The 18,439-nt window shown below is 41.5% G+C and overlaps 1 protein-coding gene across 3 annotated transcripts; it reads left to right on the top strand.

The window, feature by feature from the left end:
• Positions 1-585: 585 nt before the first annotated feature.
• On the top strand, positions 586-15,444 carry LOC118455710 (uncharacterized). Of its 3 annotated transcripts, none has more exons than XM_087846621.1 (4): positions 586-653; positions 6,908-7,013; positions 12,206-12,886; positions 13,923-15,444. In XM_087846621.1, the coding sequence occupies exons 2-4, from the start codon at positions 6,993-6,995 to the stop codon at positions 14,340-14,342; spliced, it is 1,122 nt and encodes a 373-aa protein (XP_087702747.1). In that variant the 5' UTR covers positions 586-653; positions 6,908-6,992; the 3' UTR covers positions 14,343-15,444. The 3 variants fall into 3 exon arrangements, with proteins under 3 accessions (XP_087702747.1, XP_087702748.1, XP_087702746.1); XM_087846622.1 differs by lacking the exon at positions 586-653 and adding an exon at positions 1,023-1,123; XM_087846620.1 differs by lacking the exons at positions 586-653; positions 6,908-7,013 and having other exon boundaries at positions 12,182-12,886.
• The last annotated feature ends 2,995 nt before the right edge of the window (positions 15,445-18,439 follow it).

Here is an 18,439-nt window from a genome sequence, read left to right on the forward strand (position 1 = left end):
TAGCTTAGGACAGAGAAAAGGCGCAGTGATAGTTATTGTCTGTAAGGAGAAGGGATCTCGTTCAGAATACAGAACAGACATTTAAACAGAGACAGAACATGATATTCTCCTGGATACTGGCTCATTAACTCTGGAAGAGACGGCTTAAACAACAACAGCGAGGGGGGAAGAGGGTTTAAAGAAAGTGTACTTTATTGATCCCCGCTGGGAAATCCCTCTCTGCATTTTAACCCATTCACTCAGTGAGGCAGTGGGCAGCCATTGGGCGCCCGGGGGGCAGTGTGTAGGGATGGTACCTTGCTCAGGGTAGCTGTTCAGGGGAATTGAACCTGCGATCATCCCATCGTGGGGCCACCACTTTACCTACTGAGGGTTTTTTTTCAGGATTCAAAACAATGCAGGATAAATTGGAAGAGAGGAGACTCTCACATGACGACGCACCGGATTAAAGAGAACAGTTTAAAACAGAAAAGGTCAGAAATCTGAAAATGAGTAAAAACCTCACATAGATCAAACTTCAATCACATTAGTTTCTCCACACCAGTTGGTGGCGATAATGCACCTATTCATTGTTTGTAAACTGCATGTAAAGAGGAACAGGAAGAGGCGGGCAGCTGCAGCTGGATCACAAACCGAGTTTCTCTCATCTAAAGGTAAGCACCGAGCTAACTTTACTGTGAGCTCAGTTCATGTTGAGTTTAGCTCCTGAATGAGGTCTTCTGCTGCTCTCCTCGGTGTCTGTTCACAGTTTATTCATTAGCTAATACCAGCTAACACCAGCTAATCGTTAGCTCAGCCTGCTGCAGCTGTTTGGTGCACCAAACGGGCTGGGCCTGACTTTGATGCTGCCGCTGCTGTTTATGACAGGCGGGCACACACGGGCGGGCACACGTCATTGTTGCGTTTGTTGTGGGTTGTACAGACTAACATAGAAGATGCGTTCACTGACAGAGGCTGATGGGTAAGAGACACTGACTCATACCAGCAGAAAGAGAGAGAGAATCCGCCTCTGCTTCCGTCTGTTGTTGTCTATGTTCCGCTACTTTCTACAGACCGAGTGTTTGCTCAGCTCATCCTGCCTGTTAGCCACTGATCATATGCGACAATGATTTCAGGTGTTTCTGTGAGTTTTTATGTCTAATATCTTTACTTCTATCTGTAAATAGACTTTAATGAACAGAGCTTCTATATTAAATAAAGAAATCACCTGGTTTCAAGTGCTTTTAAGGCTCTGTGTTATTACACCTACATTGTAACCAATCCAGTCCTTTTGGTCATTGAAGTATGTTTATAGAGCTGTGATGCTGTATTTTTGCTGCCCTCCTCTTCAGATTATCTGAGATTTTTCATGTCAGCGAGACTTCTCACAGATACATAAAGGATGTATAACACCGACTGGTTGCTTCTTCTTGTAATAGGAATTTCTGTCTGGCTTAGTCACAACAGGTCTGTTTGACATATTGGTAGGGCTGCTCGATTATGGCAAAAATGATCATCACGATTATTTTCACTGAAATTGAGATCTCGATTATTTGACGATATTTATTTAACAATAACAATGTGTTGAATAATGACTTAAAATAATATAAAATAGTGCAAATACTGATAACAGTGCAAATGTTTGCAATATAAGAAATAAATGAAAAATGTAAACATGTTTAGTGAAGTTTGCAGTGTTGCTCTGTGGTGCAGCTACGACACTGTAGCAAAGTTTACACACTGTGTCTACTTGATCCACGTCTGACTCATGAACCCATAATGTTTCCACACCACTCAAGTTTTTTTTACCTCTTTTCAACCAACTGCAGTCACTCTCCTCTCCAAATAACTTCTGCTTAGCTTTCCGAGCTTCCCTCGGGTCCTCTTAATCAGCGGTCCCCAACCCCCAGGCCTCGGACCGGTACCGGTCCGTGAGTCGTTTGGTACCGGGCCGCGAGAGTTGAGGCTCAGGTGTGAAATGTATAGTTTTCAGGGTTTTTATCAGTTTTCAGCGTTATTTTGTTATCGTTTTGATCGTTTACTTGGTTTTCCTGGGTCTTTTCACGTGTGTTATGAATAAATCTTCTTTTTTTCGGTACCGGTACTAGTTTTATTTTGTTGTATTTATCCGCGACACCTTAAAGGCCGGTCCGTGAAAATATTGTCAGGCATAAACCGGTCCGTGGCGCAAAAAAGGTTGGAGACCGCTGCTCTTAATTGTTGTGACACGTGTTCGAAATGCAGAGAGGTGCGCTCGATTCGCCACACGGAGCAGCGCGAGAGTAAAGCACGAGGGAGGGGCTAATAATCAGCTCAGTCATTTTTAATGATCGTTGAAAGCCCAGATCGTAATCGAGATTAAAATTCGATTAATTGAGCAGCACTACATATTGGTGACAGATTTAAGTTTAAGTTCCTGCAGTCGTTTTTGGCAAACAGACTAAATTAAAAGTTCATCTGCACGTTTTCAAGTAACATCTGTAGCTTTTCTGTAGATTCATGGAGCAGCTGCAAAGATCACTTTTCTTCACATTCCAGTTTTTGATCAGGAGCTTTGATTAACACCCCCTCCTGGTTTTTCCGACCAAAGATTTTCATGGTGATTACAGGAAGAGGCGATGCTGCTGCTTTGGGCACCATTGGAGTCACGTGAGGCATATCACATATCACCTGAATGTCATGCAGCTGCTCTTTAATACACAATGGACAGCAGGTTTAGCAAATCATTCTATCATAGCTGTGCGTTATTGTGGATGTCCAATTATGTTTGCAAAGGAGTTCACGGCTAAAAGGGCGTCTGTCTCTGTGTTAGCCCTGCGACAGGCTGGGGAGCTGTCCAGGGTGTACCACGTCTCTCGCCCCATCGTAGCTGGGATAGGACACCCCTGTGACAGAAGATAATTGTATTTATTAGTGAAATAATAAATGATAAACCAACATCTTTATAGGTTCTGCTTTGTGTTTAATGTCTCTCGCTGAGCGTACTGGGAGTAAGCCTGAGAGAGGGAGGCTCTGTTCAGTCACGTCAGCTCAATGAAGGTCACTCGTACTCTGCTCCTGTTTCTCATCTTTGCAGCTGAGCGTGCTTTGATGGATGCTGGTGCTGGCTGTGAAAGGACTCCCTGTCCAAGGCTTTAGACTGGTTTGAATTCAATTCAATTCAATTTTATTTATATAGCGCCAAATCACAACAAATGTCGCCTCAAGGCGCTTCATAGATACAGAGAAAAGCCCAACAATCATATGACCCCCTATGAGCAAGCACTTTGGCGACAGTGGGAAGGAAAAACTCCCTTTTAACAGGAAGAAACCTCCGGCAGAACCAGGCTCAGGGAGGGGCGGCCATCTGCTGCAACCGGTTGGGGTGAGAGAAGGAAGACAGGATAAAGACATGCTGTGGAAGAGAGACAGAGATTAATAACAGATATGATTCAATACAGAGAGGTCTATTAACACATAGTGAGTGAGAAAGGTGACTGGAAAGGAAAAACTCAATGCATCATGGGAATCCCCCGGCAGCCTACATCTATTGCAGCATAACTAAGGGAGGATTCAGGGTCACCTGGTCCAGCCCTAACTATATGCTTTAGCAAAAAGGAAAGTTTTAAGCCTAATCTTAAAAGTAGAGATAGTGTCTGTCTCCCGAATCCAAACTGGAAGCTGGTTCCACAGAAGAGGGGCCTGAAAACTGAAGGCTCTCCCTCCCATTCTACTTTTAAATACTCTAGGAACAACAAGTAGGCCTGCAGAGCGAGAGCGAAGTGCTCTAATAGGGTGATATGGTACTACAAGGTCATTAAGATAAGATGGGGCCTGATTATTTAAGACCTTGTATGTGAGGAGCAGGATTTTGAATTCAATTCTGGATTTAACAGGAAGCCAATGAAGGGAAGCCAAAACAGGAGAAATATGCTCTCTCTTTCTAGTCCCTGTCAGTACTCTTGCTGCAGCATTTTGGATTAACTGAAGGCTTTTCAGTGAGTTTTTTGGACATCCTGATAATAATGAATTGCAGTAGTCCAGCCTGGAAGTAATAAATGCATGAACTAGTTTTTCAGCGTCACTCTGAGACAGGATATTTCTAATTTTAGAGATGTTGCGCAAATGGAAGAACGCAGTCTTACATATTTGTTTAATATGTGCGTTGAAGGACATATCCTGGTCAAAAATGACTCCAAGGTTCCTCACAGTGTTACTGGAGGCCAAGGTAATGCCATCCAGAGTAAGAATCTGGTTAGATACCAAATTTCTAAGCTTTTCAGCGCCGAGTACAATGACCTCAGTTTTATCTGAGTTGAGAAGCAGAAAGTTAGTGGCCATCCAAGTCTTTATGTCTTTAAGACATTCCTGCAGTTTAACTAATTGGTGTGTGTTATCTGGCTTCATGGACAGATAGAGCTGGGTGTCATCTGCATAGCAGTGAAAATGTATGCTATGTCTTCTAATGATGCTGCCTAGGGGAAGCATGTATAATGTAAACAGAATTGGTCCTAGCACTGAACCCTGTGGAACTCCATAATTAACCTCAGTGTGTGAAGAGGACTCTCCATTTACATGCACAAATTGGAGTCTATTAGATAGATATGATACAAACCACTGCAGTGCAATACCTGTAATACCTACAGCATGTTCTAATCGCTCTAATAGAATATTATGGTCAACAGTATCGAATGCTGCACTAAGGTCAAGAAGGACAAGCACAGAGATGAGTCCACTGTCAGAGGCCATAAGAAGATCATTTGTAACCTTCACTAAAGCTGTTTCTGTGCTGTGATGAGCTCTGAAACCTGACTGAAACTCTTCAAATAAACCATTCCTCTGCAGATGATCTGTTAGCTGTTTGACAACTACTCTTTCAAGGATTTTTGATATGAAAGGAAGGTTGGAGATTGGCCTATAATTAGCTAAGACTGCTGGGTCTAGAGATGGCTTTTTGAGTAAAGGTTTAACTGCAGCCACCTTGAAGGCCTGTGGTACATAGCCGATTATTAGAGATAGGTTGATCATATATAAGATCGAAGAATTAATCAATGGCAGAACTTCTTTGAGCAGTTTTGTAGGAATGGGGTCTAAAAGACACGTTGATGGTTTGGAGGAAGAAATTATTGAAGTTAACTCAGAAAGATCGATTGGAGAAAAAGAGTCTAACTTAACATCAATGGAACTACAAGTAGCTGTAGATAATATTACATCTGTGGGATGATTATTGGTAATTTTTTCTCTAATGATAAAAATTTTATTTGTGAAGAAGTTCATGAAGTCATCACTAGTTAACGTTAAAGGGATGGTTGGCTCAAAAGAGCTCTGGCTTTTTGTCAGCCTGGCTACAGTGCTGAAGAGAAACCTGGGGTTGTTCTTATTTTCTTCAATCAGTGATGAGTAGTAAGCTGTTCTGGCTTTGCGGAGGGCTTTCTTATAAAGCAACAAACTATTTCTCCAGGCTAAATGATGATCCTCTAAATTTGTGACACGCCATTTCCTCTCCAGATTACGAGTCGTCTGCTTGAGGGTACGTGTTTGAGAATTATACCACGGGGTCATGTACTTCTGATTAGAGACCTTAGTTTTCACTGGAGCTACAGTATCCAGAGTCGTACGTAGTGAGGAGGTGAAATTATTAACAAGATAATCGACCTCTGTTGGGGTAGCGTTCAGATAGCTGCTCTGCTCTGTGTTGGTACAGGGCATTGACGATGATAACAGTGGCTGGATTATATTCTTAAACTTAGTTACAGCGCTTTCAGAAAGACATCTACTTTGATAAAGTCCACTCTCCACTGCTGCGTAATCAATTATTGTAAATGTAAATTTTATCAAGAAATGATCAGACAGGAGAGGGTTTTCAGGAAACACTGTTAAATGTTCAGTTTCTATGCCATATGTTAAAACAAGATCTAGAGTGTGATTAAAGTGGTGGGTGGGTTCTTTTACATTTTGAGAGAAACCAATTGAGTCTAACAACAGATTAAATGCCATGTTGAGGCTGTCATTTTTAGCATCTACATGGATGTTAAAATCACCCACAATAATGATTTTATCTGAGCTCAGAACTAAATCAGATATAAAGTCTGAGAAATCAGACAGAAACTCTGTGTAAGGCCCAGGTGGACGATAGATGATAACAAGTAAGACTGGTTTCTGAGTTTCACAGCTGGGGTGGATAATGTTAAGCATCAGGCTTTCAAATGAATTAAAAGTCTGTCTTGGTCTTTCATTAATTAATAGACTGGTGTGAAAAATTGCTGCCACACCGCCCCCTCGACCTGTGCTTCGAGATTTCTGGTAGTTAGAATGACTCGGGGGTGTTGATTCATTTAAGCTAACATAATCATCCTGCTGCAACCAGGTTTCTGTAAGGCAGAGTAAATCAATTTGTTGATCAATTATTAAGTCATGTACTAACAGAGACTTGGAGGAGAGAGACCTAATATTTAATAATCCACATTTCACTGTTTTACTCTTTGGTTCAGATGTGGATACTGTATTGTTTTTTCTTTGTAAATGTTTAAGTTGTTTGTTGCTGGTTTTTAGTTTGTTTTTTGTCTTTTTGGAAGCGGACACAGTCTCTATGGAGATGGGTTTTTGGGGGGGGTAGCAGGAGGAGAGAAGCTGCAGAGAGGCGTGTAAGACTGCAACTCTGCTTCCTGGTCCCAACTCTGGATAGTCATGTTTTGACCCCAGTTTGGTGTCTGATTCATTAAAAACATGTCTATCGGTCTATGATGGTGTCTTGAACATGATTCACTCAAAATTGCCTGATGAAAAATGAAATATTTCACAGTACTGGGCATCTGTCAAGTTTCTCCTGAAGTTACCTGATATCACAACGCTCAGGTGTCACATGAATTCCACTCTGTGTTGTCTGATGAACATGTGGGACACTCTGAGCTTTCAGTGGAGCCTAACAAACATCTGTTTTGTGTCCCAGCTGATCAGCAGGAGGAGAAGAGTCTGATGGAGCAGCAGAGGAACATTTTCAGCTGTTTGGACTCAGCTCAGCCACTACAGAGGAAATGATGAGCTCAACAGTGATGGTGAGGAAAATATTACAGTTACTGTAACTGTGTCCACTTCATCAGCTGCTGGGTTAATAAAGAAAGCAGTCAGCAGCAGCTTTAGCCTGTTTTTGTCCTGTGCTCCTTCAGAATCTACGTTCACACTAAGAAATCACTGAAGACAAGATTTTAAAAAATGAAAGTATCACATTTGCTTATGCATATCTGCATACTGAAACAAAATTCATATCGAAACCACAGTTTTTTAAGTACAATAAATTATTTTTCCAACGAACGGGACAACTTTCTTCCACAGCCGTCTTTGTTCTTCTCTGTCTTATCTTCTATTCTAAAGATAAAATAAGATAAGTCTTTGCTGCCATTAGGGCTGCCACAATTACGTCGACTATCAAAGTCGTCGTCGACTGATTTAATAGTCGACGCGTCGTTTGAAGCTTTGTAAGATCACAAAAGACGCGGGAATAAGTAGTAGGATTTAAGAGTGTAATAACGGACTGAAACAGAAGATGGCAGCACTGCATGTACAAGGATGCCAGCTGCCGTTAAACCCCGAAGAAGAAGCTGTGTCCCAGAATTCATAGCGCAGCCCAGCTCAGTTTCCAACAATGGCGGCAGCTAGTTAGTTTTAATATTACTCTTATTATTCTTTCTGGGTCACAAAATAAACGTTTAACATATTTTCAGGCGAGAATGTAGCTGTGTAAACCTCAAATATCTGCTCAGTTTATCAAGACACCACATATTTTCAAAAGCGCTCCGACGTTTTCGGAGACGTCTGTTACCCACTAGCTCGATAGCTAGCCGGGGGCAAGGCTCACTAGAGCCGTGAGAACACCGGACTCCCGCAAATCGTTTTCAAACCCACTGCTGTCTTTCGCTACTCAGGTTAAACATGATATATAAGTCACTTAGATAACTTAAAATGTTATTGTTTGGCTTTTTTTAGTATTTTATTTGTTCCTGAGTAAATCGGTTTGGCTGAGATTAAAGTTATAGTTTTTACACAGCTGAATAAACGTCAAGCAGACAGCTGATTATCAGAAGTGTGAGATGCTCGAGAATATACTCCGGTGTCCTGTTATATTTTAGATAGCAAGGAGTTTATTAAACTTCACCGAAACAATCTGCAAATTTCATTAAAATTTAATAAACTATCATCTTGTCTTTATTTTTTAGTTAGCACATACCTTAAACACTTAAAGCTGTAAGCTAATGATAGTTATATAAGAGCAGATGCTGCTGGTGCAATAAGCTGTAGTTTTACGTCCAAAGGATGATGATCTGATTAGTCGACCAATCGCAAAAATAATCGGTGACTAGTCGACTATCAAAATAATCATTTGTGGCAGTCCTATCTGCCACTGTTACCAGAAGAATGAAACATATGCCATATCGCGCCATCGGCCCCTCTGGCCATCACCAATAGGTGGTAGGTGAAGTGTCTTGCCCAAGGACATAACGACTGAGACTGTCCGAGCCGGGGCTCGAACCGGCAACCTTCTGGTTACAAGACGAACACCCAACTCTTTGAGCCACGATCGCCCTTTGTGTTGTGTTGTGCCATCCGTTTCGCCAGAGGTTGTTTGGTTTCCCTGATGTATAAATCCTGGCAATCCTCCTGGCACTTAACAGCGTACACCAAGGGTGTAGATTTGGTTTTAGCATTGGTGGGGACGGATGATTCAACCACCCAACCCTGCCATGTTTCTTGTTTTTTCCTTTTTGTCTTTGCTTCTTGATAAAAAAGGAGAAATATACTTGTGTACATATGCTATTCTACATGCTTTTAAACCATTTAAAATTCCAATTACAATTGAATTTTACAATGTTTATTCATTGAATAAAATAAGTTAAGTGTCACCGTCATTATTGTCCGGCTGGAAACAGCGGGGGTGTCCAAATTCAGAGGCTGCGTCCACCTGAGGACCCGGCCTTCGCGGTCTAAGTGGGCCGGGTAGACCGGAAATGAGCGACTGTGACGATCTAGCCTTCAGAATTACGTCACGAGCTTTCTCAGTGGAGTGAAACTCAGCTGTCTGCTCCTTGCTATCTAAAATATAACCAGACGCTTTTTTTCGACCATCTCACACTTCTGTTTAATCAGTTTGACGTTTGACGTTTATTCAGCTGTGAGAGGAACCCTCCCGAGGGATTAATAAAGTTTTATTTAATCTAATCTAATCTAATAAAAGACCTAGCAGGTCTTTGAGGTCATCTGATCAGGGCTTACTTGCTTTAAAACATACTAACTAAGGCTGATAGAGCTTTTGCCACTGTGGCCCCGAGACTGTGGAACTCTCTCCCCCAAACATTAAGAACTGTGGACTCAGTAGCTGTTTTTAAAAAACAACTCAAAACTCACCTTTTTAAAACTGCTTTTCGTTAATTTTTTGCCTGTTTTATTTTCTCTTTTTAAATCTTTTTATGACTTGTAATCTTATGTGCAGCACTTTGTGATTCTGCTATATAAATAAAAATGTATTTATTATTATTTATTTAATAATTTTAATCTCAGCCAAACCGATTTACTCACGAACAAATGAAACACTGAAAAATGGTTTTCGCTTAGGCAGTGGTTGTCCTTCTCTCCTGAAGGACATTTGCACTGTTAAATTTTTATATAACTTTAATGCACATAAAAAACAGCTGCTTGTTTGAGTGAAAATACATTGATGGGTTTTATTTCGCACTAATAATGTTGTAAAGTATTTTGTCTAGTGTCAATTATATCGTCAATTATATCGTAATCACTCATTTTCAAATGTATATTATGATAAATATTTTTGGTCACATCACCCTGCTTTATGTCCAGGGTATGAGGGGTCCTTGATGATGATACTGCCTTTCTGCTGAAGTCTGCCTGTATAAATGTCTCTGAGGGGAGTTAATGAAATGGCAACTGCCCGCTCTGCCGCCCTCACCACCTGCTGCAAGTTCCCCTTGTCCTCCATAGTACAGCAGCTGGACCAGAGTTTACAGCAGTAAGTCAGAAGGCTCTCGATGGTGCAGCGGTAGAACTTAATTAGCAGTATTTCGGGTATTTGGGCTTGACACAGCTTACTGAGGAAGTGGGAAATGTTTGTGGACCAGGTAACGCATGTTAAGATGTGAACTCTGAGAAACTTAAAGCTTTCTAACCTCCCCTCACCACACTCCCTGCCGGTGACTGATGCCCTCAGGGGTCGGTGCATTGTTGGTTCTTGGTGTCCGGGGCTGGGCGCTCAGGTATGTACCAGCTCACTCCCGGTGGCTACTTGGCGGGGCCTGGCGCCTGCTGCTCGGTCAGGCCTCTTCCGGGGCACGGAGGGCCCTCGGGCCTCCGGCCTCTGTGCCTGCGGCTCGGTTCACTCTGGCACAGCTGGCTGCCGGCGGAGCCAGCGGGCACGCCGGTGCAGCCCCCTCTAGCTTCTGTCCGGTGGTCCTCCTTGGGCTCTTGCACTCTGGGGCCTCTGGATGTCTGGGGCCTGGATCTCCTCCATGCCTGCTTCATGCCCTGAGGGACAGGGCTATGGCTCTCTACATCCTCTTGCAGACCATTACATGGGGAAACCATTTGAATACAAGCGCGCCGATCCACACAGGTGTGCACACGGGTGTTCACTGTTCGTAGACTTAAATCACACCTTTCTAAGCTGCTACCTCAAAGCACATTGTGCGCTGTCTGTCCTGCGTGCTGCACAACAACATTCAATATTTAGTATTTATTGCTGTTTACACTTAGCTAGATTAATGCGATGGTGTTGTGTTTAGTATGTTGCTTTGTTTTGTTTTTTTTTGCTTGTTTTTTATTCTTTTTCTCTCAACAAGTGATCCCGGAGATATTTTTTTTCCCCCTTTCTCACTGTCCCTCTCCCCTTCTGTTTTTCTTTTCCTTCCTCTTTCTTTCTCCCTTTCCTATCCCTCACTCATGTCTGTCCCGTCTGTAACAACTGAAAATAAAATAAAATAAATAATAAAAACAAAGGTCGATCAAATGGACCAATACGGCAATGCCATGATGATCCATTTGGCAAAATAAATCCATTGGGTATCCTTGTTGGTCTTCAGACAACAATTCTGACGGCTAAAGAACCAAATGGGACAGGCAAAAAAAAAAAAAAAAAAAAGCTTTCTAAGCTTTCTACCTCCTCTCCATCAATGTAGAGCCCAGGTGTTGAACTCCAGGCCTCGAGAGCTGGTGTCCTTGATTCAACACAGCTGATTTTAAATGGCTAAATTACCTCCCAACATGTCTTGCAGTTCTACAGAAGCCTGGTAATTAACTAATCATTTGATTCAGGTGTGTTGACCCAGGGCAAGATCTAAAACCTGCAGGACACCGGCCCTCGAGGCCTGGAGTTCGTCACCCCTGATGTAGAGGGTAGAGTGCTCAGATCGCTTTCTTCATCTGAAGTTGATTTCCATCTCCTTGGTCTTGGTCTCGTCCACTGGAAGAGATGGTGGCTGACTTAAAGCAGGATGGTAATACAGACTGTAGCAGTGAGAGGTGGAAGATGGTGGTGAAAACCTCTGCTAGTTGGTCTGCACATGCTTTAAGCACTCTACCTGCTACACCGTCTGGACCATCTGCTTTCCTTGCGTTGACTCTGTGCAGTGTGGCTCTGACCTGATGCTGCTCCAGCTGGATAGGGATGTCGTCCCTCTCTGAAACAGCAGGAAGGGTGATGGTGTCCCTGTTCTGTTGGTCAAAGTGGGCAAAGAACTGGTTTAGGGTGTCAGGAAATCACATGACAGGGTGGGGCTAGGAGTCACAATGAGCTCACTCGAAACCCTGGCTGATTGTGACCCACACCCGTTTTCACATCTTGGCTCATGTGATTAGGTAGAGGATCATCAGGGGGTCCTTTTGTCCCTCTTTAGGGGGATACTCCCACTGGGTTTAAATCTGGGACTCTCCACCAGTTGACCTTAGAACCGAAGAAGCTTCTCTGATGACAGGTGAAACATCTTCAAGCAACCTAAAGAAGTCCAGACATTTTCCTTCCAAGCTCCTTAGACTACGATGACCTGGATGACTGAGAACCTTCACAGACAATAAACATTAAATAAATGTAAACTATTAAAATATGGGTTATTTTAAAAACACATCCTACAAGGTGTTTGGTGACTGCCATGCTCCAATCTCATGTTTAAAACTAGTATTAATGGACGAAGTTTAAAGTTTATGTTTGACTGGATTTCACTCAATGTTTGTATCTCTGTCACTGCAGGACCAACATGGAGCGAGAAGTCAGCGATCTCAGGAGGCCAACACACCTCACAGAAGAAAGGGAGAGAAAACATACAGCTGTGATGAGTGTGGGATGACTTTTACTCGGAAGTATTTTCTAGAAAGACATGAAGTCATCCACACGGGAGAGAGACCGTTCAGATGTGACTTGTGTGGGAATTCTTTTACCCAGCCTGGAAACTTAAAAGCACATCAGGTCATTCACAGTGGAGTTAAAGCGTACAGCTGTGATGAATGTGGAAAGGGTTTCACCCGGAAAGAAGGCTTGGTAAAGCATAAGCTCATCCACAGAGGAGTTAAACCTTACAGCTGTGATCAGTGTGGCAGAGCTTTTACTCAAAGTAGTAGCTTAAGGAAACATCAGGTTTCCCACTCTGGTATCAAGGCATACAGCTGTGACATCTGTGAAAAAACTTTCAGCCACATAGAAAATCGAAATAAACATCAGCGTATTCACACCGGACAGGATGTTTATTGCTGTGAACAGTGCGGCAAACTGTTTGTAAGATACAAACAACTACAAATCCACAGGTTTACCCACACCGAGGAGAGACCTTATAAATGTGACCTGTGTGAGAAGACTTTTAAAGCACAGAGTTCTGTAAAAGTCCACCAACAGATTCACACCAGACAGAAACTCTACAAGTGCAGTTACTGTGAGGTATGTATTATAATGTTTTTCTTGTAATTTTAGCCTTTTTGGATCAACACTCCTCATTAAAGTGCATGTGAGAAATTAGTTAAATTTCAGTTATGACTTTTAACTTGAGTTTGTTATACTTTTGTAATGCCAAAGTTTATACTACAGTGCAGAAGTCTCATGTCTCCCCTTATTTCTTTATAGTTTGCTTCAAAGAAAACTTTCTTGTAGGTTGTTTTGTTTTTTTGTCTTGAGCAATAGCTTGCCAGCTTTCTGAAGGTCTGTAGTTTTCCTTTGGACACTGGCTGTTTTTACACAGTCTGGTCACTGTACCCTGACCATTTTTACTGGATTTATTTTATTATTATCATCATTATTATTTTATTATTACTATTTAAGCTACATTACACTGACCTCCAGATTACTGAATCATCAGAAAGGCACCTAACTCAATGGATGAACCAGTGTCGTCTAGACATAACAGGCGTTTGGCAAAGAACCACATTTAAATTCTGTCTTTATACACTTTGTTACTACCAGCCTTAAACAAGTCTTTATTATTATTTATTTAGTTGTATCTGTGAAACATACCAACAGCATCACAGCATATCTCTGTGTGTTTATCTTAGAAAAGAATCTCTTCTTCCTTCTCAATTGTGTGACACACTCCAAAGGAACAGTTTGTGTTTCAATTATATAAATAAATGTTACATTTGAAATTACCTGCCTTTTTTTTTTAAAGGACCCACTGTCTTTTAAAAACTCACCCAGGTTATTCTTACGCCACTCAGTGAAGAAGCACAAATGCAGCTTCACATCAGAACCATGCACACAGATAATAAGTAGCCACAGCTGCCCTGGGGCAGACTGACAGAAGCGAGGCTGCCGTGGCTCAACCCCTTGAGCCACGGTCGCCCCTTAAAGATATAATAAAATAAATCAGATATAATAAAATGTAATTGGCTGTTGGCAGAGATGCTCTTTATTTCAAGCCTGGTTCAGGATTAAAATGTTGAAGGAATTCCCTGACTCTCACTGTCTTTGTGTCTTTGTTTAGAAGCAGAGCGACACAGATGGATCCAGTTCTCAACCCTGTCATCACTGTGGTGGTGGGAAACCGTTTCGTTGTGACCTTTGTGGAAAAACTTTCAACTGGCAAACAAACCTAATGATGCACCATCGGCGACATACTGGACACAAATTGCATTATTGCGAAGAATGCGGGAAAGGCTTCCCCACACCAGATAAACTAAAACGCCATGAACTCATCCACAGTGGGGTTAAAGAGCACCTCTGTGACCAGTGTGGGTCATCCTTCACCACTGCAGATCAGCTTAAAGTGCATAAACGTATCCACACAGGAGAGAAACCATACAAGTGCCGACACTGTAACAAAAGGTTTTCCCGGTCAGATAAACGTAACCGTCATGAACGTACGCACGCCAACAAGAACTGCAGCAGGAATCCCAGTTTGTAGTCCAAACGTAGTCCACTCTGGAAATAAACTGTTGCACCAAAAAGTTGATTCTGTTCATCTAGACGCAGCGTTTCCAGTAGGAGGTGCGTTTTATCACTCATCCGTCATGTCCTCTTCAGTGTAGGATGACTGCAGGTTTCCCAAGCCTTAAAAAGGCAGTTGTGTAATGACTCGAATTGGCACCAGGACCTGACAGTAAGCTGTGGAAACAGTTTCATGATCATTAATATGCAAATTGTTATGACAGTTGTTCAGTCTGTAGCAGCTGACTGGTGAACTGGCATTTATTTGCATCATAGCTGGAGTGGTTAGCTGGTTCCAGTTTGACTTGGGGACCACAACTTTGGCCTTAAACATAAACTTTGAATAAGGAGAGCTTCCTGTATTTTAGTGTATTTAGTGTTCTTGTTGGAGGTGTTCTTTGGAAGTTCATGTTTACCCTCTTAGTGTGCTTCACCTTACCACAGGGGTAGGGAACGCCAGGCCTCGAGGGACGGTGTCCTGCATGTTTTAGATCTCACCCTGGGTCACCACACCTGAATCAAATGATTAGGTCATTACCAGGCCTCTGGAGAACTTCAAGACATACTGAGGAGGTCATTAAGCCATTTCAATCAGCTGTGTTTGATCAAGGACACATCTAAAACCTGCAGGACACCGGATCTCGAGGCCTGGAGTTCCCCACCCCTGCCTTACAAGCCTTCATCAGGGAGCAAACTTATGGCCACACCATCAGAATAAAGGTTTTTATAATTAAGATATTTTAAATGTCTGGTTTGAGCTACTTTGGTTTCTACAACCTTGAATTCATCATGTCATTTTCAGTGTTGGTCAAGTTACTTGAAAAAATGTAGTTACTTTTTAAAAACATGATTTACAACCTGAATAGGTGATAAAGTGATAGGTCTTTCAGCCCAATTCTACTTTTTCTCCATAATCATCATACAAAATGTAATCAAATGGAAAAGTCTCCTTTTAAAACTTGTTTTATTAATTTTAATCTTTTAACTTTATGCATCAAGCAAAAATAAAATTCTATGCAACATTCTCTGACTGGAGGAAATTTGTTTGACATTTAAACCAATTTTCTGCACATTCCAGCACATAAAATAAAATAGTTTTTTGTGTGTTTACACTCAGTCTTTCAAATAAATGCAAGTGAAACACAGCAGAAAATAAATACAATCAAAGACTAGCGGTCCTGTTGCTCTATTTTCACCTGTATAGCAGGCGGATGTTTGCCCTGGTGCAGGTGTGCTGCAGCGGTCAGTGGAAGAATCTGCGAGTTTCTCTGTGAGTTTCACATTCCCTGGTAGTGTACTTGGTGCTTGCTCGGAAGGTTAGGGGGTTTTTTTTCGCTGTAAAAAGAAGTTTTCTTCCCACGCAGTGAACAGCGGACACTAATGTTTTTGTCACTTTTTACGGAATCAAACTCAAAGTAAGGTCAGTACTTCCACGCTTTAAACGCTGCACGCTCATATACTCTCCCACACTCGATGGGGGTGTCCAAATTCATGGGCTGCATCCTCCTGAGGACGCATTTGTAGACCGATTACCTCACAGCATCCTCCTTTTCCCCGAATTTGAAGGATGGGTCGGGTGTGTCCTTCTTTGCCCACCATATCCCAGAATTCATAGCCCGGCCCACCCAAACTCCAGTTTCCGGCAATGGCGGCCGCTACTACGTTTTAAAATTACTCTTATTAATCTCACAAAATAAACTTTTAACATATTTTCAGGCAAGAATGTGGGTGTGTAAACTTCAAATATCTGCTCGGTTTATCAAGATATCGCATATTTGCAAAAGTGCTTCGACATTTTCGGAGACGTCTGTTACCCACCAGCTCGATAGCTAGCCGAGAGCCCGAGGGTTACTAGAGCATGGACCTTGGAGTCATTTTTGACCAGGATATGTCATTCAATGCACATATTAAACAAATATGACTGCGTTCTTCCATTTGTGCAACATCTCTAAAATTAGAAATATCCTGTCTCAGAGTGACGCTGAAAAACTAGTTCATGCATTTATTACTTCCAGGCTGGACGACTGCAATTCATTATTGATTGATTGATTGAATCTTTATTTTGAACATGTTAAAAAAGTACAACAACATAGAATTAAAAGAGACAAATAAACAAAGCAAAACAAAAAGAAAACGAGCAACCACAACTACAAATATCTTTTATGTTCAAAAAGGAGCAGGAAGAAGCATGAGCTTATTTATTCCCACCCCTTTTCCACTATCTAGTAATTTATAGACTACCGAAATACCTCCTTGCAATCACATTATATGTCATGTGTATTTATTTTTTTTTATTTTTTAAATTATTATTATTATTTTTATTTATTTATTTTATTTTATTTTTTTATTTTTTATATATACATATATGTATTATTATTATTATCAGGAAGTCCTAAAAACTCACTGAAAAGCCTTCAGTTAATCCAAAATGCTGCAGCAAGAGTCCTGACAGGGACTAGAAAGAGAGAGCAGTTTTCTCCTGTTTTGGCTTCCTTTCATTTGCTTCCTGTTAAATTAAGAATTGAATTCAAAATCCTGCTCCTCACATACAAGGTCTTAAATAATCAGGCCCCATCTTATCTTAATGACCTTGTAGTACCATATCACCCTATTAGAGCACTTCGCTCCCGCTCTGCAGGCCTACTTGTTGTTCCTAGAGTATTTAAAAGTAGAATGGGAGGGAGAGCCTTCAGTTTTCAGGCCCCTCTTCTGTGGAACCAGCTTCCAGTTTGGATTCAGGAGACAGACACTATCTCTACTTTTAAGATTAGGCTTAAAACGTTCCTTTTTGCTAAAGCATATAGTTAGGGCTGGACCAGGTGACCCTGAATCCTCCCTTAGTTATGCTGCAATAGATGTAGGCTGCCGGGGGATTCCCATGATGCATTGAGTTTTTCCTTTCCAGTCACCTTTCTCACTCACTATGTGTTAACAGACCTCTCTGTGTTGAATCATATCTGTTATTAACCTCTGTCTCTCTTCCACAGCATGTCTTTATCCTGTCTTCCTCTCTCACCCCAACCAATCACAGCAGATGGCCCCGCCCCTCCCTGAGCCTGGTTCTACCAGAGGTTTCTTCCTGTTAAAAGGGAGTTTTTCCTTCCCACTGTCGCCAAAGTGCTTGCTCATAGGGGGTCATATGATTGTTGGGTTTTCTCTGTATCTATTATTGTGCGATCTACTGTACAATATAAAGCACCTTGAGGCGACTTTTGTTGTGATTTGGCGCTATATAAATAAAATTTAATTCAATTGAACTTAATTAAGCAGTTTCTGTGGGATGGGAAAAGGGCAAGAATCAAGCTAAGTAAATTATATGCTTAACCCTGGAGAACCCATGGGGTCAGATCCGACCCATGGGTTTAAACCAATGGGGTCGGATCTGACCTCATGGGTTCTCCAGGGTTAAATTATATGAGAGAAGGGAGAAGGGTGGTTTAAGTTTACCCGATCCAAGATTATATTCAGTCTCATTCGAGATGGCAAAATTGGTTATTTACTGGGGAATAAATCAAGCTGGACAGGAATGGCTAAGTATAGAGTCTGAGATTTATACTCCTTTTGATCCAAAAGGTATGTTGTCTCAAAGCTGCACTTCAACGAACCCAATTTTGTTTCATTCTGCCCAGGTTTGGCTCAATATACATAGAATTCTTAAAATATCACCTCATGTGCAGTTTTACTCATCTCTTTAGAACAATCCAGCTATTTGTATAGGAAAAAAAATTGTGTTTTGGAAATTGTGGCAGTCTCATGGCATAATTGTTATTAGCGACTTATTTAAATATGGGAAATTTATGTCCTATAGAGACCTTGTTCAAACATACAAATTGGAAGGGAAGGAAAATTTCTGGAGATATTTGCAAATTAGACATTGTGTGACGTCGAAGTTCAGAAGGGGACATGAAAATCTTGTTCTAAATTTTATAAATATGCCTCAGGAGCACCACACAGCATCATGTTTTTACAGGTTGGTAAACGATAATAGAAGTGGGGAATGTTCGAAAATTAAAACTTTGTGGCAGAAAGATTTAAATGCACCAATTCCAAACGAAAAATGGATGTGCATTTTGG

This window comes from Neolamprologus brichardi, chromosome 9, assembly GCF_056152115.1.
Source record: "Neolamprologus brichardi isolate AB-2024 chromosome 9, ASM5615211v1, whole genome shotgun sequence".
Lineage (NCBI taxonomy): Eukaryota > Metazoa > Chordata > Actinopteri > Cichliformes > Cichlidae > Neolamprologus > Neolamprologus brichardi.

What these genes read in the sequence shown, in the direction of transcription:
- LOC118455710 (XM_087846620.1), top strand. Translation starts at nt 12,182, where the DNA reads ATGTTTGTATCTCTGTCACTGCAGGACCAACATGGAGCGAGAAGTCAG. An exon ending in ACAAGTGCAGTTACTGTGAG is followed by an intron (nt 12,887 to 13,922) that starts GTATGTATTATA and finishes GTCTTTGTTTAG; the next exon opens with AAGCAGAGCGACACAGATGG.